The 21,927-nt window shown below is 39.5% G+C and overlaps 1 protein-coding gene across 2 annotated transcripts in view; it reads right to left on the bottom strand.

Annotated features, from left to right (window-relative positions):
* The window catches only part of SAMSN1 (SAM domain, SH3 domain and nuclear localization signals 1), a 38,045-nt gene that overhangs the window by 15,810 nt on the left and 308 nt on the right, over window positions 1–21,927 (bottom strand). The window contains exons 2-3 of one of the 2 annotated variants that reach the window (XM_054016447.1): window positions 2,541–2,612; window positions 1,754–1,909 (exon numbers count right to left, since the gene is read on the bottom strand). In XM_054016447.1, the coding sequence (XP_053872422.1) occupies window positions 1,754–1,909; window positions 2,541–2,612 (228 nt within the window). Of the gene's footprint in view, window positions 1–1,753; window positions 1,910–2,147; window positions 2,229–2,540; window positions 2,613–21,927 lie in introns of those variants that run through there. The other variant, XM_054016448.1, reaches the window with a different exon arrangement.

The raw sequence follows: 21,927 nt of genomic DNA on the forward strand, positions 1-21,927 counted from the left end.
AAGGCTACGTCTTCCACATACTCAGGAAGCCCATAGGAGCAGGAAGGGAACCATTAGCTGCAACTGCTATGTCTTGCAAAGAGCTTTCCCAGAACCTGGACTCTACTGGCCTTCTTCAGCTAGAATCAAGGTCAGGGCTTTCCAGAGCCAGCCTTCCAGATGGGAGTGTGGATGATCAGCTATCACACTCCCTGAGTTGGCTGTTCAAGTCTCATAACAAAAATTCTGCTTTTACAAAATTAACATAGGCCCATTTCCCTCACAAAATCATCTAAGGCCTGGGTACTGGACCTTAGAGGTTATATTATTAAATGCTACCTCTCAAAGCATAGCTTATAGAGTTTGCAAAGATTAGAAAGTATGACCCATGCTTCAGTCACCACTTCATTTAAAGCAGATGTAATAGCTAAATGGAACAATGATGATTTCCAAAGGAAGCCGGTTCTTTACCGTATTGCATTACATTGTCAACGTAGCGTGACATGCTGATGTAACCTGGATATCATATGCCCTGTGGGATATTGCATCAAACTAAGGAAAATGTTAAACATCCGTTATTTGGCTCATAGAGTGGATCAAAGGTGATAGCACATTTGTGGAGTGGGCCCAGGGCCCCTGATGTGGGACTAATCTCTAGAAACTCACTTCCTCTTCCCATGCAGATGCACATAAATCAAGGATGACTGGTTTCCAGCAGGGAGAATGCTAGTTACACCATTCTATTGCACCCTGCACTAGTTAATCAGTTGAGAAGCACTGAATGTATTACTTTCAGGGGAAAAGAAGATTGTATGTGTCGTCTGTTTCTTTTGTATGAAGAATTAATTTAACTACACAGAAATAAATGTGGCACTCCTGTTTATTCTTTCTCATAATACAAAAACAACTGGACACATAATGAAAATGAAACTCAAATATAAAACTAATAAAAGAAAATACATTTTTAATGCACAGTATGTGATTAAAATGTGGAACTCACTGCCAGAAGATATTGAGGAAAAAGGTTTAGTTAGATTCAAAAACGATTTTACATTTATTTTTATATATAATAAGAATATCTGCTGTTGCATTAGATAAGATAAAAATGTATGAGGGATATAAACCCTCCTGCTTCAGGACATAAGCCTAACAGGGATTAGGAAGAATTCCTGCATGCAGGTTATTCCATAAATGTCCACCGTGAGAATTCTTCTGAAGCATCTAGTATTGGCCTTGGTCAGAGACAGGATACGAGACTAAATGGACCACTGATCTGATTCAGTATGGTAATTCCAATGTATCTCATTTTGGATCAAATTTTTCCTGGCCCTTACACAGATGGACAGTTAGTGAGGAGTGTTTAAGAAGCTTTCCCCTCACTTGCATGGCTGTATTCATGGATGGATGGATGGATGCACACACAGTCTTTTCACTGTTGGCAAAGCAAAATTTCCCCTTTCCCAATGGTATAAAACTCTTTTCTCTATCCTGGACCCTAGGAGGGTGAAATTGTGCGCAGGCGTGTGTGCGTGCATGTGAGAGGGAGAGAGAATATGCGTACACAGGGGAGGAAAGGCGTGGAGGGAAAGCATTGATATATAATTGAGGTAACTACTGTTTTAATTCAATATGTGTCACTAAGTTATATACACCTGAACTCTGGTACATCAATACTAGTTTATAACATGCTACCAAAAAACAATGAAATAAACACACACAAAATTTCTAATGTAATTGATCATACAAATCCAAAGATTTTTTTAAGCATATTTACCATGTCCTCAGAGAGTGCCTTGATGTACTTTTTACCCATCTTTTTCTTCATGGTTAGGGAAATGGCCCGCATCTTCTTTCCCAGGCTTCCTCCATTACCTGCCATTTTATTTTGTCCTGGATCTCCAATGTCACTTACAGTCTCCACTTCACATATCTAATTTGAAATTTAAAAAACCCCCAAACCATTATTACTCATGAAAATAAAATCAGATGTAATGGAATGAGAGACTGCAGAGAGATATTTTGGATTCAGGTAAGGTGCATGAAAGTTATTATTAGCAGTTCTTCTAGCTTTAGAACTGTCTGGGGAATTATATGTACACAACAGGCTTGCACTTCGCTTAAGTACTCACAAATGGGATATAGAAAATGTTGTACAAATTGATGCTCACCTTATTTATGATCCCTGATCCAAATGAGAGTGGTGGGAATTTACTTAACACACTTGAAGACAGAAAGCCACATCTCCAGGATGCTAGCATAAGGCCACTATTGTAGAAGGAGCCCTCTGAAGTGTAGGTTTTCCTGAGTTCTAGCTGCCCTTTCTTTTTTTAAAACAGAAATGACCCTGTCCTTTGCACTACGCAAATATTAAGGGCTTGATTGTGCAACCTTACTCTGGTTGCTAAGCACTCGGTCACGCAAGTAGTTCCCATTGATTTCAACAGGAGCACGCACGTGAGCAAGTGCGCACCAATGCATGTTTTACACCACTGAACCCTACTGTTTCCCCAACAGTCACAGGGAGAGGGAGTAACAGAAGTAGATTATTGCAACATACAAACCTCAACTGAATCATCTGGCTTTGATACTGAATGGTGCCTAAAACGGTCAAAGTTTCCAAAACTACTTGTGCGCTATAAGACAAAATAAACAAACAAAATTGAGTTAATTGACAATATTCTTTTTCATTATTAAGACAAATACAAATTCTCTCTCTTATGTTAAAACTTCTTTGCCTATGAATGGAACATAACATGCTATTTTCAAGTAGAGAGAGACACAGCCTTAGAGGTGCCTATAGGGACAAAATATGAGTGTATATCTGGAGACAAAGCAATCTGAATCAAAGACATTGTTAACAATGCATGGAATTAGATTATGCGTATGATTATAGGAGCTCATGTACACCAGTTTCACATCCGTAGTTTACATTGACTTCAGTGAGTTATCGTCATTTACTCTGGTGGTAAGGGAGATCACAATCAGGCCATTTACATTTAGTATTAACCAACGTAGGTGCTTTGGAGGACACCAGTTCTATTACTGTAGCTGTTCAATTAACTTTATACAGTTTATCCGTCCTACTGGGAACTGCAGCTGAAGACTGTTTAAGGCTCTTTAGTTTGGGCTAGATTCTGTTCCCACTGGAGGCAACGGAAAGCCTCTCACTGGCTTCACTGGGAATTGAATTGGCCCTTAAGAGAGAGTTCCAAATAAAGACCTTTACGCATATTTCTGTGCGGGAACATAACGAAACCAAGTGAAACAAACAGAGTAATCAGTAAGCTCCACATTTTTCAAAAATAGCCTCTAATTTAGGTGCCCAATTTTTAAACACACACGGACTCACTTCCCTCCTGTGCCAGAGCTCTGAGCTCTGTTCGGTGCAGGGATGGGTTGATATCAGGGAGCTGGTTGCAGCTCCCTAAGCCTGTATTGCCTGGCCATGGCATTGCAGCAACTAAGGAAGCTGCACTAATTTGTACCACTGGCACAATTGTGGAGAACTGGCATATCAAAGCTCTGCTCTGCTTCCACCGTGCCCCCTTATTGCTGCCACACACATCCAATGCTGAGGATAAGGCTGACACTGGAGTTAGCATTGAAGATTATGTCAGCTTTACAGCAGTGGGGAGTTCCCCTCCACAAGAGAATGATCTTCTGTCCATTTCCAGACAGAATCCTTTCACTTTGCATTGCCTGAGTGGCCAAAGTGTACTGAGCACACAGAATAATCTGGTCCGGTAGCTGTCTAATGTTTATCATCCAAAAATTGAAACACCCAAGTTAGAAGCTCCTTTATCTGAACCTAATAAATCAACTGCCAGAGTTTCTAGACTTGTAACAGTATCTTTTAAGAGATCAGTTTAGGTTTTTCACAGTTATTCAAAGCTAAGCCAAGAGCGAACCCTTCTAATTTCTATTCTTACATATAAGATAGAGAAAATGACCTGTAATACACTCACAAGATTATTGCTTGTTTTATTTTATTTTTATACTTTGTGTGCCCTTCTCAGTAGGTATCTGGGTATCCAAAACCTTCTATTTGCATAATTTGGAAGGGAAATGCACTAAACTTAATAGTAAATATCAAACTGCACGAATAGTGTACATTTCGGAATTCTGCTCCAGAAACTACATGTCTTAAAACTTCTGGGTTAAAGAATTGCTCATATTCATTTATCCATTCCTCCCTCACTGTGACTTCAGCCTGCCTAATGGATTGCTTGTTCTCTCTTTTTCTTTCCATCTGGTGATTCTAACAGTCCTTCTCTCTTTCCATCTGCCGCAGGTATTTAAAATGCCTGTCATATTTCCCTCCCATCAACCATAACAGGTATCCCCAGCCGTCTATCTCTCTAGCTTCTTTAACTTTAAGATAACTTTACAGGAGGCTTTATCAGGTGTGATGTCTGAGGCCTTGTCCACCAGCCTACTGAAGTCTCATGAGCTTCCAAGGCTTCTCCATCAAATATACCTCTGAATATATTGCAGTTTTGAGAAGGAAGCTTCAGAAGTGATTGAGGTTTCCCTTGAATGATGTGTAAGCAAAATGAAGGGTGATTAAGGCACTGGACTGGGATTCAGAAACCCAGTGTTCAATATTTAGGTCTGGCACAAACTCCCTTTGTCACCTTGGGTAAATTCCTTCAGGTGGTATTTCCAAAAAATGTTACACATTGGAATAACTCAGTTTACATGAAGTTAACAGGAAAACTCTCATTTACTTCAGTAGGAGAAGAATTTGAAAATACCATCCCTTTGAAAAGGACTTTTGAAAATACCATCCTTATTCTCGTCATGCCACAGTGCTTGATTTATAAAATACGAATAATGCTACCATGAGGATAAATTCATGTGTTTGTGAGGTACTCATATACTACAGTCGTGGGTGCCTTACGAGAACTAGACTGATGAACTAACCCTCGCTGTGTATGTTCTTATATCATCCCATTTATGTGTTATCTGAACACCACTCATGTCCTTTCATGAAGAGTTCTTAAAAGCAGGGGATCTGAAACTCTTATGGCATTCAACTCTGATGGAGTTGAGATCTGAATAACAATTTAACCTTATGGTAATTTTCTGAGTGATGATACAGATCTGTACCTTTTTCTACCCATAATTAATAAGCTGCAGTTTACTTCTATGTATTTGTATATTGTCCTTTTCTGGGTATAGTTAGCCCTCTAAGAGTCTCATCAGTAAACTGTCATACTTCTGACTGTTGTACAGGGTGACAAGTTGACATTCAACGTCAGCAACTGTGATCTTAAGGCTGGTGCTCATCAAAATGATACCAACTATCCTGTGTACACATATACCTCCCCTGGGTATTTCCATCTAGGAAAGACCCCATCTTATTCTGTCCCTGCTCATAAATCACAGGGTCACTATCCATTTTAGCTCCCGTATCTCTCTCACACAGTCACTTTTAAACTAAAAATAGTTGACGAGGGAGGGGAGAAAGAGGTGACAGTGGAAAACTACAGAAAAATAGCAGGTCTTAAAATCTCTATTTTCTTCTAAAGAAAAAAATAATTCAGGATCACCTTTTACACAATTCAGATTAAAAATTCCCTGCAAGCCCAATCCTCTCTTCCCCAAACACATACAAACTATTTCTTATTGGAGCTGGTTAGAAAACAATCTGTGTTTTGGGGGAAATTTTCAGAAAACATTTTTTTTCACCAAAATATTGTTTCAGTGAAAAGTTTACAGCCAGAGTGACCTCTCCCAGTAATGTGAGGTTGGTCTCTCACTGATCTTCGGTTTGTAATAGGGTTCTAGTCCTGAGAAGACATTCTGTGGCATATATTTGTTGAGTCTTCTAGCCCGATATCTTGTTTTTTTATGTTATTTTTGTTTATTTCATTTTGACTGTTTTGGCATTAGCGTGGTTTACAAAATTATTACATGAAATATATTTGTATATATTCATTAACTCAAATGCTGACTTAGTCATTTTAAAAAGGCATTTATTTTTTATTTGTGGTGTCTCTTAATTGATTGTAATCCATCAGAAAATCTGTTGGAGAAAACTACTAAGAATTGGTTAAAGGACAATTTAGTCTGTGCAATTTAATTTTATTTAAAGCTCCCAGAAATAACTTCTATATTTACTAGATCAACAATATCATATGACAAGGGGTTAGCTCAATAGTATGATATAAAACATAGCCCCAAGGATTATGGGTCTATTAGACAGGATTAACACCTTTCACTGACTTGTCAGCCTTGCCAAATATGCCTCTCAGCAGAGTGGAAGGGATGGAAAGAGGGAGGCTGGGAATCACAACAATATTGGGAAAATATAAAACATTCTCATGCAGTGATCTCTAAACATACAGTGACCTTTCTGTAGCATTCCATCATTTCAAGCTGCCTACTAGGAATAACTGTATATTAAAGTGCTGATGTGCTTCAGATAGTCTAAAAAAGAACAGAGGAAAAGGGTTTATTGTTGCTCTTACTCATAAACAACTTGAGCACAGGGAAATCAGTTATTCTTTTTAGAGCCTTGAAACAACCTTATATCCTATCTGGACAGACGCCTTGGGCTATTTTGTAGTATACTTCAGTGTTGCTTCAGAGCTATTAAATATTAATAAGGGTTACAGGATGATTTCCACCGTTCCAGATAATGGTCTTGTTGCACAGAAGAGCACTAAATAGGGCTGCTTCAGCAATTCTCCCATACTAACTTTTTCCATTAAGTAATCAATAGCTACCACCTTTTAAAATGTATTCAACCCCATTATACCGATAAAGAAAAGCAGATTTAGGAGCCCTGGGCTCGGAGGGGAACAAGGCTATTACTTTTGGTATTGTCAGTCACCACATTAGTGTCAGGGAACACCTATTTTGTGAAGGCATAGTCATAATCTGTAGGCCTCATTTCCAGGTGAAGGGAAGATCTTAAAGCAAATGCAAATCTACTAGATGAAAATATGTCATTGATTATATCTTATAAAACTAAGTGATTTTGCTGGCTGGATTCACACAAGAGTTACTGATGGGTGCATTAAGCAAATGTGAATTTGCACAATGAAATCTAATGCAGGCATGTGAAAAAAACACCCTTATTTTTCCACAGAAGGACCGTATCATTTATTTAGATTCAGTAAGGGAACATTGCTGGGTTCCGTTCCATTTGCGCTCTAGTATCCAATAAACATAACGCGAAAAGGCAAAGATATCCAATTATTTTTAATGACTCGTCTATCCTCTGCTGCTTCTTTCATTCCCAGAAATTTGGGATTTTTTAAATAACCCCTTTAAAGCTGTGAAAAGACACATTTATTTTTATTTTGATCACATTTTTACTTGCCTGTGAGTTATTCTTAAAATCTTCAATGAAGTTTAAAAGAAGGGCAAAGAATAGAAAACAAACCAAAATGTTTGGCGTACAAATGGAAAACAACAGACACTAAAATCTATGGGATACTTTGTCTTCCTATTATAAACTATATATTTCCTAATTAGAGTACAAGACTGATACTTCTTATTGACAAATTAGTCTGAGTCTTCTGTATCTCAAAAGCTAGCCTATGTGCCACAAGTGACAGTGGTTGCCTTAGTAAATATTGATTATGGGTGAAATTCAGCCTGGTCATATCTCCAACGGACATTCACAATTTCTACCTGCTGAGTAGCAGCCCCTAGTATAGAATGCCAGCACAATCTCTGTGCATCACCAAAGTCCCATTCAATATACTGTTTAAGTGGGAGGTAAGAGGTGCAGAGGCTTCATGCTGGCTCTCTGCACAGGGGTAAATGTCGCCTTGTTTGAAATTCCTCCACTCATTTTCAGCTCCAGTTTTCACTTGTCCCCGTCTACAATTTATACTGTATAGCTATAAATTGCTTAAGGTAACTGTTTCAGGTCTTTGACAGGCTGTTCGTACTTCAGATAATGGGGCCAGATCCTCAGCTGGTGGAAATCAGCATGATTAGTGATTTCAAGCAAACTACACTGATTTACATCAGTTGAGGATCTGGCCCAACATTTTCTTTCTGTTCTTTTTCTCTTCACCCCCCACTAAGGATTATTCCTTTGTGATATGTTTCTAGGCTGTCCCTGCTCTTTCCTCACTGCAGGGAAAGAAGCCACAGGAACATCCAAGAGGATAGAATATGTCTGCTTGATCAATGGAGATAAGTAGAGCTGGGCAAAGTTCACCTACATAGGGTGGGGCTGAATACATCCATTCCATGATACTTCTAGTCCCTCAGAACAAGGGATCCAGTGTCAGTCACTATGGAGATGAAACAGAGAGCTAGAGATAACTATTAGCCAGCCCATCTTAATTCTTTAATAGATCACAGGAAATAGTCTTTTAACTGGCCTGATAGCAAGCTATCATATTTGAAGTTTAGGGCTGTTCTATATGAAGAAGTTTCTCACTTCTGTATAAAGTGTAAGAATTCGAACATCTGATTCAGAAACAATCATAAACAAGTATAACGAAGAGCTAAGAGAGGAGACAAAAGGCCCACCATACTTCACAGGATTTGGCCCATTTACACATTAATTACATATACAGAATATCTGACTATTAATATAACCTTGTAGTCTATTTAAAAAACAAAACATTGTTAAATCTTGTACCTTACCAGGCAAAGTAACAAAAATGACACAGCTTGTTCTCACTAACTCAGCTGGGGCAAGCTACTAAAATGGCATTTTAACTGGTTTAAAAATTACTCTATAAGACTCTGTCAGTATGCTCTGGTATTCAGTGATCGCATGGGGGTGGCAGGCTGAGGGGAAGAAAGACAAAGAGGTTGTTCAACAAAGCTGTCACCGGGAAACATCAGGGCAAACAGTAACTTTAATGATGGAAAAATCACTAGAAAATAAACAGCTGTATAAAGTAGTGTGTTAATTATATTTAACACTTCTACAGCTCAGCTAACATTGCTCTTTAAAGCAAATGTTGAACAGCTGTTATATTAGCATGTCTATCTAACACCCACATAAACCTCTAGAGCCTTCACCAAAATGTACAGTGAAACACGTAGCACCTGGCAGCAGTGTTGTCAGAGTTTCTATTAAAAACTTTATTTTTCAGTTGTTTAGAGTCTATGTGAGTGATACTCAGATCTCAGTGGCTCAGGAGCCAAACTAGCGATCAACATTACCTAAAAGAGCCACAGTAGTGTACATTTATTGTTTCATTTACTATATATTTATATATATTCTCACAACAAAATGACTGACTGAGTATTCTACAATTGGTTAATAACACAGTAAAAGCATCCTGTTTGATTAATAACTTAGATTGGTTAATAATGAAACCACACAGTGTTTTAATATCGTTTGCTCCAAAGAGTCGCAGGAGAGACATTAAAGAGCCACTTGTGGCTCCCGAGCCTCAGTCTGAGTATCACTGGTCTATGACTTTGGTCCTGCAACTACTACGTGCATGTGAACAACTCCATTCACTCCACAGGGCTTCTTATGTTTCTAAAGTTAAACAGGGGCATAAGAGCTTGCAGGATTGGGGCCCATCTTCCTACAGGCTAATGCCAAGGACATGGGAAAGACTAAACTAATAGCAAATTTCACTTTGCAAAAAATGTTTTAAATAAGTTATAACACATTTGTGAGGCCAGAAAACACTCCTTGTTGTAGCAACATTTACCTCAGAAGTAGCCTGGCTTTTTACAACTATGATTTACAAATGGGGGGGGTGGAGGGGAGGCTGCCTTTTCTTTTTCTAAAAAAGGCACACATAGATCCTGAACTTTAAATAGCACCTACACGCAGATTTTGAAAAGTACTTAGCACCACACAGCTCCCATCCAGAAAAACCTGTCAGTCTGGCCAACACTGTGCATGCAGTGCCAACACTGTGCATGCAGTGCACCCACATGTATTTGTAATAATTATGGAATTCTGACAATTATTTCTCTGCTGATTCATTAAAAACTATTCTGAATAGCACACAAAAGCATAGAAAGAAAAATGACATTAAAGGAAGGTTAAGGATGTGTGACAAACTCACAGGAGCTATGAAATTGACAGTTCAGGACTTGCCATGATGGGCAAATCTACCTCACCATCACCCTTTTCGCCCTTCATTTAGACATGTGCAAAAAACATTTAGGGACAGGTCCTGAACCCCTTCCTCAGCAAAATTGTCTCGTGAAGTCAAGGAGCATGTTGCCTGAGTAAAGACTGGTTAAACACTTGGTAAGAACTTCAGATTTGGGCTCAGATCCTTGAAGGTATTGGTGCGTAAGTTCCCAGATCCTCAAAGGTTATTTAGGTATCTAATTCCCATTGGGAATTAGAATCCACTGCGAGTTAGGAACCTAAATATCTTTGCGGATCTGGGTTTTGGTCCCTAATCCTTAAATATGAACTTCCTTGCTTTCCTGTATTTTTTTTTCAGAACCAGAGCAATTCAAATATTCTCACATATTAAAAGAACCAGCTTGTTTGATTTTTAAACCCTCCCTACATTTATTTATCGAGTGGGATTCCCTTTTAAAAAATGTTTTATGTAAAACATATCTAGGCCCTGGTCCTACAAAGTGCAATGCAACTTCTCATGTTAGTAAAATTACACACACGCTTAAGTGTTTTTAGGACTGAGCCCTTAGAGAATAGAGGCATTAAATACCTATATAACTCTACACAACAGGAAGAGGTGAGTAAATTGTGCCTCAGAATGATACTACATATGTGACATCATTTCTTGATGCTTTCAGGAGCGGTGGAGGACCAAAGCAACTTATTCCCCCCCACTTTGCAGGCTACCCCTAATTACCTCCTTGCACACTCTATACATCACTCATGCACAGGACAAATTGGCTTGATCCCTCTCCCAATGCAGCCCGTAGTAAAACTCCAGTGACTTTACTGAGAACACAATCAGGCCTTTACATCCCTTGTTATCAAAACATAGTTTAATGGTGAAGGAAGCTGTGAGAAAAATATTCCATCAGCTAAAGCTTTCAGTGGGGATTGGTATTAAATAGTAACCCTAAGTCATCACTGTCAGAGGTGACTGTCCTCCAAGCTTGCTCAGTTTTAGAAGAGTGAAGAAACTTTTAAAACCAATCTGCTAGGTTTTACTGCAGCGATATCCTTGACCACAGGTAATGACCAACAATAAGCTAATTCTAAGAAAGTTTAAAAAAAAAAGAAAAGAGAGTTTTTATTACTTTTAAATGAGTGTTTGAAGCATCATTTTGGTTCACCTGATTAATGTTTGCAGCAAACTCAGCAACTGGAGTTGTAATGTTTCTGCAAGCTCCCCTACAGCAAAGCTTAGCTATTAATTCAGTGGCATATGTCAGCTCAGCAGAGCAAGGTCACTCTTCTCCTTCAAGGGGAACCTTTTTAGAAATAATAAAACTGACAGAAAGTTCTTTTTTGCATGCTTTATGTCACCCGAGGTTGAGTGCTGCAGTTAATATCATAGAGCTTATAAACATTCCCATCTCAGACAGCCTCTAACGCCACCAGAATTTTTGAACCTAAACTTTTTTTTAAAAAAGTAAGAGAGTGACAGTTTTACGTGGGGCAAATATACAATATGTGATCCTAAATGAGTAAAGAATGAGTAAATCTTTTCTTAGGATCTTTGGAGGAGAAATTTTGGAAGCCACTAGCATAGTGCTGATGTTGCAGTTTGCATTTTTCAGACTGGTGCTTGGAAAAAAAAATGTAGGATTAAGGGCTTTGTCTATTTGAATCCAGGGATCTTTCAACCTTTGGGTACAAGGTGGGGAAATTTATTTCAGATATTATTGGATCTCTGTTTCTAGTTCACTGCTGGCTATAAAAGCAGATTGTAAGTCTATAAAGGTACTTAATGTATAGGAGAATTCCAAGTTAATTGATTTGTTAATAGTATTGTTTTGAAATTTATGCATTAATGGAGACTTGTTAGTAGTCTGTTATGACAAATAATTATAATTAGAACCTGTTTATTGAGACACAAAAAGTAACTGTAAAGCATAATCAAACAAAAGACTTTAGTCACTGCTAATGAAGGGCCCAATCCTGCAAAGAATGTTACACGGTCAGACCCCAGGGCTTGGATGGAGCTCATTTAAAGATCAGAGCCTAAAACAACTGAAGGATAAGATATATTGAAATATATCCAACCAACAAGCCAAATTTGTCCTTTGATTATATCCACTCAAACCTACTGAGTACAATTTTATTAATAAATCTTTAGCAACATTAGCTGAAACCACTTTTATGGGTTTGAGGGCAGAATTTGGACCAATATTTATTATCAGTCACTGTTAAGGTTAGAGTTATCGCAAATCTATATGGCAATCGATTTTCATTATTTTACCTATGAAAATGATGAAACAAACCAAAAAAAAAGACTACACTTTGCTACTGAAGGCTAGTATTTGACTACTGTATAGTGCAGGCCAGATTATGTTTCATTGTAATGGCATAGGGTTCAGTGATACACTAATTGTATGTGGTACATGTATGCACGTGATAACATGCTTTGGACACTGATCATTGGGAACTGGAGTTCATACACTACGTGTTAGGCTTTGGATCATTAAGTAGGCTCAGAAAGAACATCCAGCTAATAGCATCCTAGTAATTTAGCACTGCCTAGGAACATTTCTTGGCATGAAAGATGCAATAGGTTTGATTCTGGGCAGCTTGTAATAAACTAAGTACTACAGCTGCAGTCTCATGAGAAAGTCTAGTCTAATTGAATTAGTTACACCATCCTGATTCTTTCCAGTAGTTTTTACACCAGATACACACAGGAGCTCTCTTGGGTAATGGGTGGAGCCAAAGGTATGGGTCTAGTAACCATACACACCCCTGTTCAGTCTCTCACCTCTGCTGCAGTCACTCAAAGGGGTCTTGTAAGCCTTGAACTGATGATCCTGTCACTGCTGCTCAGGGAATTTGGGGAGTAACATGAGGGCAGAAAGGATCTTATTTGTCTGTATGTGAAAATGAGCAGAGAAGCTACAAAAGCACTTGCTGTGCAACCTGCAGAGAAACAATGCCCCTCTGAGAAAGCTCTCACATGCCACAGACACTGCAAAGTTCCCTAAAGCATGTGTTAGTGCAGCACTCAGGTATTCGCCTGGCAAGACCCTTGCACACTATTGCCATGCACTGACTGGGTGTGGAGGGACACTGATTTATTAACCAATAATTTGCTTAGCTGCATTGCCTCTTTTTCTCCTCATTCACATCTGCTGTCTGCACAAGTCTTATGTGACTTTCATATGCTGCATCCATGGTCCTCCAATATTGCACATGGTCTGTGTGACAGGCAATAATCTTGTACAAAAGAAGTAATTACAGAGATGAGAGCTTGAAGAAGAACATGTCTCACTAGGGGATGTCAGCAAAGTCCAGCTTTGCACTTGTGATTAGAGCCCCCCTCGTGGTTCCTCTGGTTTAGATTAGCCACTTACACCAGCTTTACCCAGGCTCTGAGTCACTCAGTTCAGTATAGATTTTTGTTAACTGTGCCTCTTTTTGGCTCTCAGCCACACTCCTTTTTACCTTACACCTCATCTCTCAGAACCAGCCAGCAACTCTCTTTTGCAAAATGAAACAGCTTAGCAGTGCAGATTGGGTGCAATTCAGGAGTGATAAAGCTGAACACCCACTTTCCACAGGTGCAGCTGGCAACATATGGTGCAACGCAGCAGGGAGTTGACCCAGCGAGTTCCTTCAGCTCTCTCAACCACCCTGTCATCTCAGCTTCGCACATTTATTTTTTGTTGTTGTGCTGTTGCTAAGTGAAGTTGATTTCTTCATCTCACTACCCAGGATAACTGTCTGTGACAAATCTCTGTCTCAAACATAATGAGAAGAGAACAGTCTCTTGTTTGTAGTTTTCCCTTCGTTTAACCATGACCATTCTGTTGGGTGGCACTCCTACAATAATATTTCAGGTTCAGGAAAGCAAAAGAAGTCCTCAAAAAAAAAATCCAACATAGTATTCCATGCTCTAGGATCATCTCACCCTACCATTGAGTATTCCAAAGCATTAATCCTGGAACACCTTTTAAATGAGATCAGCAAGACCCAATAGAGGGAATTTCTGCTTCCTTCCGCACCAGATAGGTGACCAGGCCATCCAGTTAGCTCATGAAGCTGTAAGTGAGACCAGTACAGGATGGGAGAGTGGGACTGCCTCGTTGTTCTCATGAAGATGAGAATATGACTCAGGCATGAATGAAGAGAAAAGGTGGTGGATTGCTTGGCTTCTCCATAAAGGTGACATGATGCTGTACGGCATCAGGAGGTCCCTCCATATTTCTTCTTCAGTGTAGAATGAGGGCTGGCCTGTCTGCACCATGCTGGGTGTGGCACACCCCCCAGCAGTGGAGAGTCACTGCTAGAGGAGAGGAGCAGGCTCTGACTCAACACCCCATCCTAAAGAGCTGTTCCACCTGTTAGGAGTGGTGTTTAATCAGAAGATGGCAACTGATCTTTTAAAAAAAGATATTTTGTTTCAATTCAAATGTGAATGATGTGCGAAGGCCAGGGGCCAGCCCTTCTTATAGTCAAATTATATTGTATTCAACCCCCCTTTCCTTTTTCTCCCCATCCACAGAACAAACCAAGGAAAAATGCAGAGTAACAAAAGCTACAGAATTGGCAGGATGGGGTATATTATGTAAAATAATATAAGCAGCTAGAGCAGCAGCATTGGTGACAGCAGAAGCTTTAAATCTCCAGCATTTTTGCTAGACTCTGAACTTTAGTGATCAATCTCAGGAGGAGGAAGAATAATAATAATGCTTCTAGAAGGGAAGAAGAGATGAAGAAAGAGAAAAGGTAAATGAAATGGGAAATATTCCAGGTTGCCCCTCTGAGAGACAATCTGGCATCTGGTGATAAACCTTCCACCTCTTACAACACGCCCCACCATCCCCATATATTTCTATAGCCTTCATTCATTTTTGTACTACTGATTGTTTTTGCTGTGTTGTTGATACAACCTTGAGAATGCACGTCAGCTCATCTATGTCTTGGTCCACAGCAAAAATGCTGATGTTGCCAGTTTGATAAAAACAATAATACTGCTATTAGTAGCCAAAGCAGCCCCGCTGTCCCTTCTTCCTCTTCCTCGCTCCGCTTTCAAAAACCACAGTTAAGGAGATGATGTGAGGACAGAGTGACCAGAACCATTTGATTTGCTACCACTGGTATCACCTGTCATTCCAGCCCAAACAATCAGTCACAGGCCCAGGAGTGGTTTCATACCACTTGAGTCAATTATGTAGGAGAATTAACACTATTAGTCACATGGAGACTCTCTCCCTAGTCCATGGGGATTCAGACCCCAAAATGAAGTCTCTTAATTAGCTCACTTCTAGCTAGGAAATGCAAACGATAACATCTTGTGTGCTAGCAAACTCTGCACAGCTGAATATGGATTGATGCAGTTACACTACTTATCGCACACTAGTTTCTCTTCTTGACTTGAAGAGGGCAGATCCAATGCAGAGAGACAATGCACAGCATAGTCATGAAACATTTTTATCAGCTCATGATGCCAAATCAGTACGTACAATAACGGATGGTGTCTTTAGCTAATACATTCATACTATTCCATCCTTGCTTAAACTTGGCCATCAATTACTTCAGATCTGATAACTGAACTATGAATATTCTGACACAGATTACTGGCAGAGTGTTGTCATATACGACAAACTGTAAACCACATCATCTGCTTCCCCAAAACAGACAATCCTTTTCCAAGTAATTACTTTCCAGGTATCAGACACCTTATTCACATTTGTTTCAGAGGTATTTGGCGTTACCTGAAAATACAATATTGCAATTAGTCAAATGCTCTATACAATTAATGAAAGAAAAACAGATATTGGGGCAGATCTTTAGCTGGTGTAAATCCATGGACTTCAGTAAAGCTAGCCCTTTTACATCAGCTGAGTATCTGCCCCGCCCTGTGCTTATGAGTGTGTGCACATGTGTATGTTTGATGGAGAACCCAGTTTTCAAATATGGCCCCTTTAGAGCATCCAGGCATGTGACATGGACATTCTGACTGGAGCATCCACATGGGAATGTTGGACATACCAGCGCCTTATTATCTCATCATAGGATCAGAGTAACTCCTGGAGTCTTACCCTGTGGGGAGAGAATAGTACCTCAGGGTTTCAAAGCCCATCTTGCTCCTGGACAAACATCATGGAAAACAACTTGCTAAATATTCCTCCGATGAAAGACAAAAAAAAAAAAAAAAGCTCTGTGGGCTGTGAAAAAAGGTACTTATACCAATGCCCGACAAAAATTAGAGCTAAAAGAAGTAAGGCTTTGGCTGTGGAGCCTTCCATGCAAGCAAGAAAAAAAAATCACCAATGGTTCCCTCTAACCTTGTTCTAGGTTTTATAAAGCCTGAGGGAAACAAGAAATATTCCTCTGAAATGTCATCTGGAATCTTCTGTATACACATTTATGTATTTGGTTATTTCTAGTATACTTTTTACATGAGCCTTTTTTGATAAGGCCCACTGTAAGCCAAATCCTTAAAATTACATCCCAGATGTCCTCTCTTTCTGGTAACTTTACAGAGTTCAAATGTATTTTGACAAACAGTCTTTCCACAAGAGGCAACACAGTAAAGACCTTTAATGACAGAACTGTGTGTCCCTTTTGCCTATGAGCATAAATTTGAATAGCAGGTAGTACTTCTCATCAGTTCATCACCCCTCATCACTGTTAGAATGAAATGCAAATGAAAACGAACACCACTTCAGTCATGGTTGTGAAAATTAGCATCCGTGACATGAGCAGGGGCTCATTTATGCACTCAACATTTTGAAAAAAAAACCATATAAAAACTTGCTATTTCCACAACCATATCAGGCTATACCTTTGAACCAACATTAAAAAGCTGAATTTCTACTACTCAAGGATAAACCCTAGTTAATATTCATTAACTCTGAACAATCTCTACACTGCAGACCTTAGTCTACAGAAGTTCTAATTATGACTTGAATTATTCTGGGCACTAATGCTTATTGCACCTTTATTTTGTATTTTCTTTTCTCTCATCAGTATTCCCCTTACGGAGTGCTGCTCAAAACCCCATAGGAGAAAAAAGCAGCACTGGGAAGCTTGCTTAATATCTGCCCACGCTACAGACATGATCGTGCAAACACTTATGCAAATGAATATTTCACCTTCTAAGGGACTAGTCATGTGAGTAATGAGTCCACTCCTGTGGGCAAACTTATTTATGTAAGTGTTTGCAGCATCTCTCTCTACGTCAAGAACACATATAAAGGGTAAAATCCTGGTCCCACTGAAATCTCTGGCATTGACTACACCGGGGGCCGGGATTTCAAGAAAAATTTATAAGAAGGGAAACTATTGGTGTGATACAGTGCTAGAGTACAATAGCTTTACAGTGAAATATTTTAGCTCAGATCAGATTGGCCATGTTATTTCATATGTACCTTTTGAGCTCTGAAAATTAATAATATCAGTGTATCCTGCAAACAAGCTCATAAGGACTTTATTAAGCAGTTTGAACAAATAGGGAAAATATATTCATGATTCTGTACGGTCTCACACTTTATATAGGTGGAGGTTCAAGCACCACATAGGTGAAGCATATTTGAAAACAGAATGAAACAACAAAATGTCTTCTAGCTTTAACATAAAGCTAGATCAGCTATAATCCTAAATAAATATAGAAGACAAAACTTGCTTCAACCAAGTCCAAAAGGGTATAAGGTAAGGCTTGCTTCAGATTGGAGTGGAAGCAAGAGGAATCCCTTCATTCTCTACCTAACTGTATAAATTTCAGAGGCAGAAACAAGAGATAGACTAGTTATGGTCCACAGTTCTGTGCACTTTACAAGCTATATTACTGTACAGAATAGACACTATCTTCCCCTTGTGCTGTCATGTACACCTGGGCAAAGCAAGTACAGAGTGGATGTAAAACACTGCCTAATAACAGTACTAGCATTTTACGCTCATGTTGCACAAGTTTGTGAGACTGCACAAGGTGCATGGCATTGGAATGTCAGGTCCTGTAGAAGCATTCTGATGAAATTATCCTTCCTTCCCCTGCACCAGAATAGCAGACACAGCTGACGTCTGACTAGTTGCATGTGAATAGCCCCTTTGCTAGGTTTGGCAGGAGTGGGTCTGTGGATGGGGAGGGGAGGGAATCAGAATGATGATTCTAAATGACTGAAAGATCACTTCAGAGCACAGACAGTTGGTGCCTACTAAGATTATAGCAGAGTTTGAAGGAAGTGATCAAAAGCTCACTGAGGTCAGTGGAAAGACTCCTGTTGACTTCAGGGTCCAGGCTCTAAACAAAGCCCTTTGTGATACCACGCACATTCTCCTTGTCTGGGGACAGGCACAGGGGTTGCTGGTAGGAAAATTTACATAAACCTGTAACTGTGTCACTGAAACACATTCTGTAAAGAGCATCCACTCACCTCCCTACTAGCTGCCCTAAAAATAACCTCTTTGGTGGCAGTAGCTGAAACTTGTGTGGAGAGGAGACAGAGCTGTCTCTACAACTAGCCTATGAAGTTTACTCTCGGAGAGATCAGTTTGACCACAGAGCTCAGATATTTCAAAGCTAAATGCAAAGCACCATTTTTCTTTGCCTTAACCTGCCCGCAATGTGACATTTTAGAACAACAGCAACACAAAATAAACAAAGTCCAGTCCCCACTGACTAGAAGAGGGGGGAGGAGAAGGAGTAGTGAGAGAAATGTATCTTGATAGATGCACTTATAATTATGGACTCAGATACCATCGTGATAGGAAACCATGTAAGAACCTAGACAGAAAGAAATTAGATATGTGTGGGCATGCAAAAAAAGATAACGAACCCCACAACTGTAGGGTCCTTCTACATTCTGTTCTGTATTCTGCAGTATTCTGAAATTTTTTAAACTTTCAGTTTTTAAAGCAGAAAATAACAACTTTCTGGGCCAGGTCCTCAGCTGATGTATAATGGTGTAGCTCCAGGAAGTAAATGCAGCTATACTGATATGCATTAGCTGAGGATCTGGCCCTTCCTCTTACCTCTTAGAGACCACCCTCACAATGTAACCTGATATTCTATTGACCTGCTAAGCAGACTTGCAGAAAACTGTCACAGAACACAGAAGAGGGAGAAGAGGTTTTCCTTAAACTTTCAAAGAAAACATTCAGCTTTGGGATCAGACCAGATACAAGATGTGATATGAGTCAAAACATGACTGTTCATTCACATTACATAGAATATATAGATTGGGTGTATTATGTATACACACACACATACACACACCGTGCTTGCTATTGACTGTAGGAAAGTAATTACTGTTGCTTCAGTACTACAGGCATCCCCTCTATATAACCCAGAGAATAGCTATCCTAAAAGTGCATTTTCATAGTGAACACTTATCCACACACCCACCCTGATGTACATCTCACTACAAGTTGGGGGCCAGCTGCCAGAGTCTCTATGGAGCACTTGCTTGGCCAACCACCTATATGAGCCAAGCGCAGAGGCAGCTGACTGTTTAGAGAAGGCTTTCCACCCCCATCCTCACATGATTTCCCTTCACCAATCTAAGTCTATACCATAGATTAGACATTCTTCATGGACCTCACATGCATGATACATTTATATTAAAATAAAGATTTGAAAAGGGAATTGTGATGGAAATTTTGTAAATTAATGTGCAAAAGTAAAATGATGACAAACGTGACTGGCCGTAATGTGCATAAACGGATATAGACGGCTGACTGGGTAAAGCATGGTAACCAGGAAGATATCGAGGGAAATCCATTATGAAATTTTGTAAATGTTGTCATAAGCCATTGACTTGCATCCTGTACATTTCCCAACCGCTCACTGAATAAATTAGGTAACTGTCTTGCTTAGCGAGAACAAGTTACAAAATGCACGATGACAAACAATGGTTTAGCGTTAGTATGTTCTTTTTCCATTCTTAATACTATGATCCTCAGATGCTCAGCAAAATGCTCCCATTGAGAGACATTCACACAATGGGGCCTAATTCTTCTCTGCCTTGCAGCTGGTGTAATCAGTGTCCAAAGTGAGTGTAAGATGAGTGAAATGCATCCAGAGCAGAGTGCCAATGTGAAGAGAAAAGGATACAGACTGACTTACTCAGAACAAGCAAGCTGTTTTCAGGCCGAAGTTCTAGAACTACATAGTATCACAGAAGAAGTGATACATACAAACAGTATGATTATACTAGGTGTTACTGAGTTTCTGATATAAATGACAATGTAAAATTCATTTGATTTGGAGAATAAAATGAAATTAAAGGTATGGGCTCTTCATTCTCATTAAAGTGACTTAAGGCTACAGCTCCTTGTTTGCTTGTTCACTGTTTATTTATTTATTTGTATAGCAGCATAGGTGTTCATGGAACTCTTTAGCAGAATAGGTCAACTGAAACAGGGAACATGGGTATTTGTTTAATTTATTATTATATTTATATTGATCACTAAGAGCCATTGTTCAGTGGTCACCTATCCACATTTTAATTTGGGCCGGATTCTGCCATCCTTTGCCATGTGGAATCCATGAGTAACTCCAATGAAATCAATGGGACTATTTGTTCAGAAAGTTACCATTCCACAGGAGTGAAGGGGGTTGTGTTTGGCCCTTAATGAATATATCTGAGAAGAAAACCAAAACCATCCATAAATGAGAAGGAACTGATTCTCTTATGCTCGTTTCTTAGTTTTAGTCATGTGCCATTTATTTAAACTAGCTGATCATTATTTTAATTTACTGCCTATAAAATGCATCACAATAATTTAACAGGATAAAATATATAACTATAAAAACAAAATGTGAATCAGGAAGGGCTTGATCCAGAGCTCATTGAAATCCATGGAAAGACTCTCCTTTACCTCAATGGTCCATAAATCAGACCGTAGAACTGGGGGTGTTTCACAGAAAGGTCAACAATGGTTAAAACAGAAAATTCTTCTGATGAGCAAGTATCTTCAATGATCTTTTAGGACTGAGAGTTACAAGCTGAGCCATATTCATAGCATGGGGAGTTAGTTCTACCTGCTAGCAGGCACCCTACTGAGAGCAGTGAGATGTTGGCCTGGGCTTGCAGTAGGGTGACCAGATGTCCTGATTTTATAGGGACAGTCCTGATATTCGGGGCTTTGTCTTATATAGGCGCCTATTACCCTCCACCCCGCCCCGATTTTTCACACTTGCTATCAGGTCACCCTGGCTCGCAGGGGCCCTTTGCTAAAATTCTGGCCCCACCAAATTGAAGTAAAGGGTAGATATTTCAGATTTTGTCTCATGTTTCATATCTGGCAGTGATAACTTACTCCAGGGGCTCAGGAAAGTATTTCTGAAGACATTTGATTTTTTGGGAAGGGCCAGGGTGCACCCAATGGTAGGAACTGAAGCTCAGTTTCTAGATCAGGACATTCCCATACATCCTACAAGTGCCTTTAATCTCCCTCCTCCAACTTCAGATTGCAGAAGTTGAACAATGTCGCATACTATCATTGACTTTGCATATTTTTTCAGTCTGAAAGTATAAACATTTCCAGCAAAGTGCAGCCGACTAAAAGATTGTTTGCCAAGCGCTGTCTCCTTCTTTAGTATTATGAAACAGAAATTGTGTTTAAATGGGAAAAAAATAATACATCTGCTAATCCTTCACCCCTCATCACTGTTGGCACACACTTTCCTGCTACATCCCTGGTTTATCACAGGCTGAAGAGGAGACTTATGTGGGAGCTATTGTCAAAACAGCAGCAACACAGCAGTAGGCAAACAACACTAGGCAAACACTAGCAGGACTCTTCTGAGCAGACACCTCCAAATTTTGCTTTGTCCCTTTACAGTGTGAATGGCAGTTCCATAATGAAGATTCTGTAAACTGAAGACACTAAACTGAATGTATACAAACAGAGCTAGGAGATTATAGTAA

The sequence above is a fragment of the Malaclemys terrapin genome, chromosome 1 (assembly GCF_027887155.1).
Source record: "Malaclemys terrapin pileata isolate rMalTer1 chromosome 1, rMalTer1.hap1, whole genome shotgun sequence".
Taxonomy (NCBI): Eukaryota; Metazoa; Chordata; order Testudines; family Emydidae; genus Malaclemys; species Malaclemys terrapin.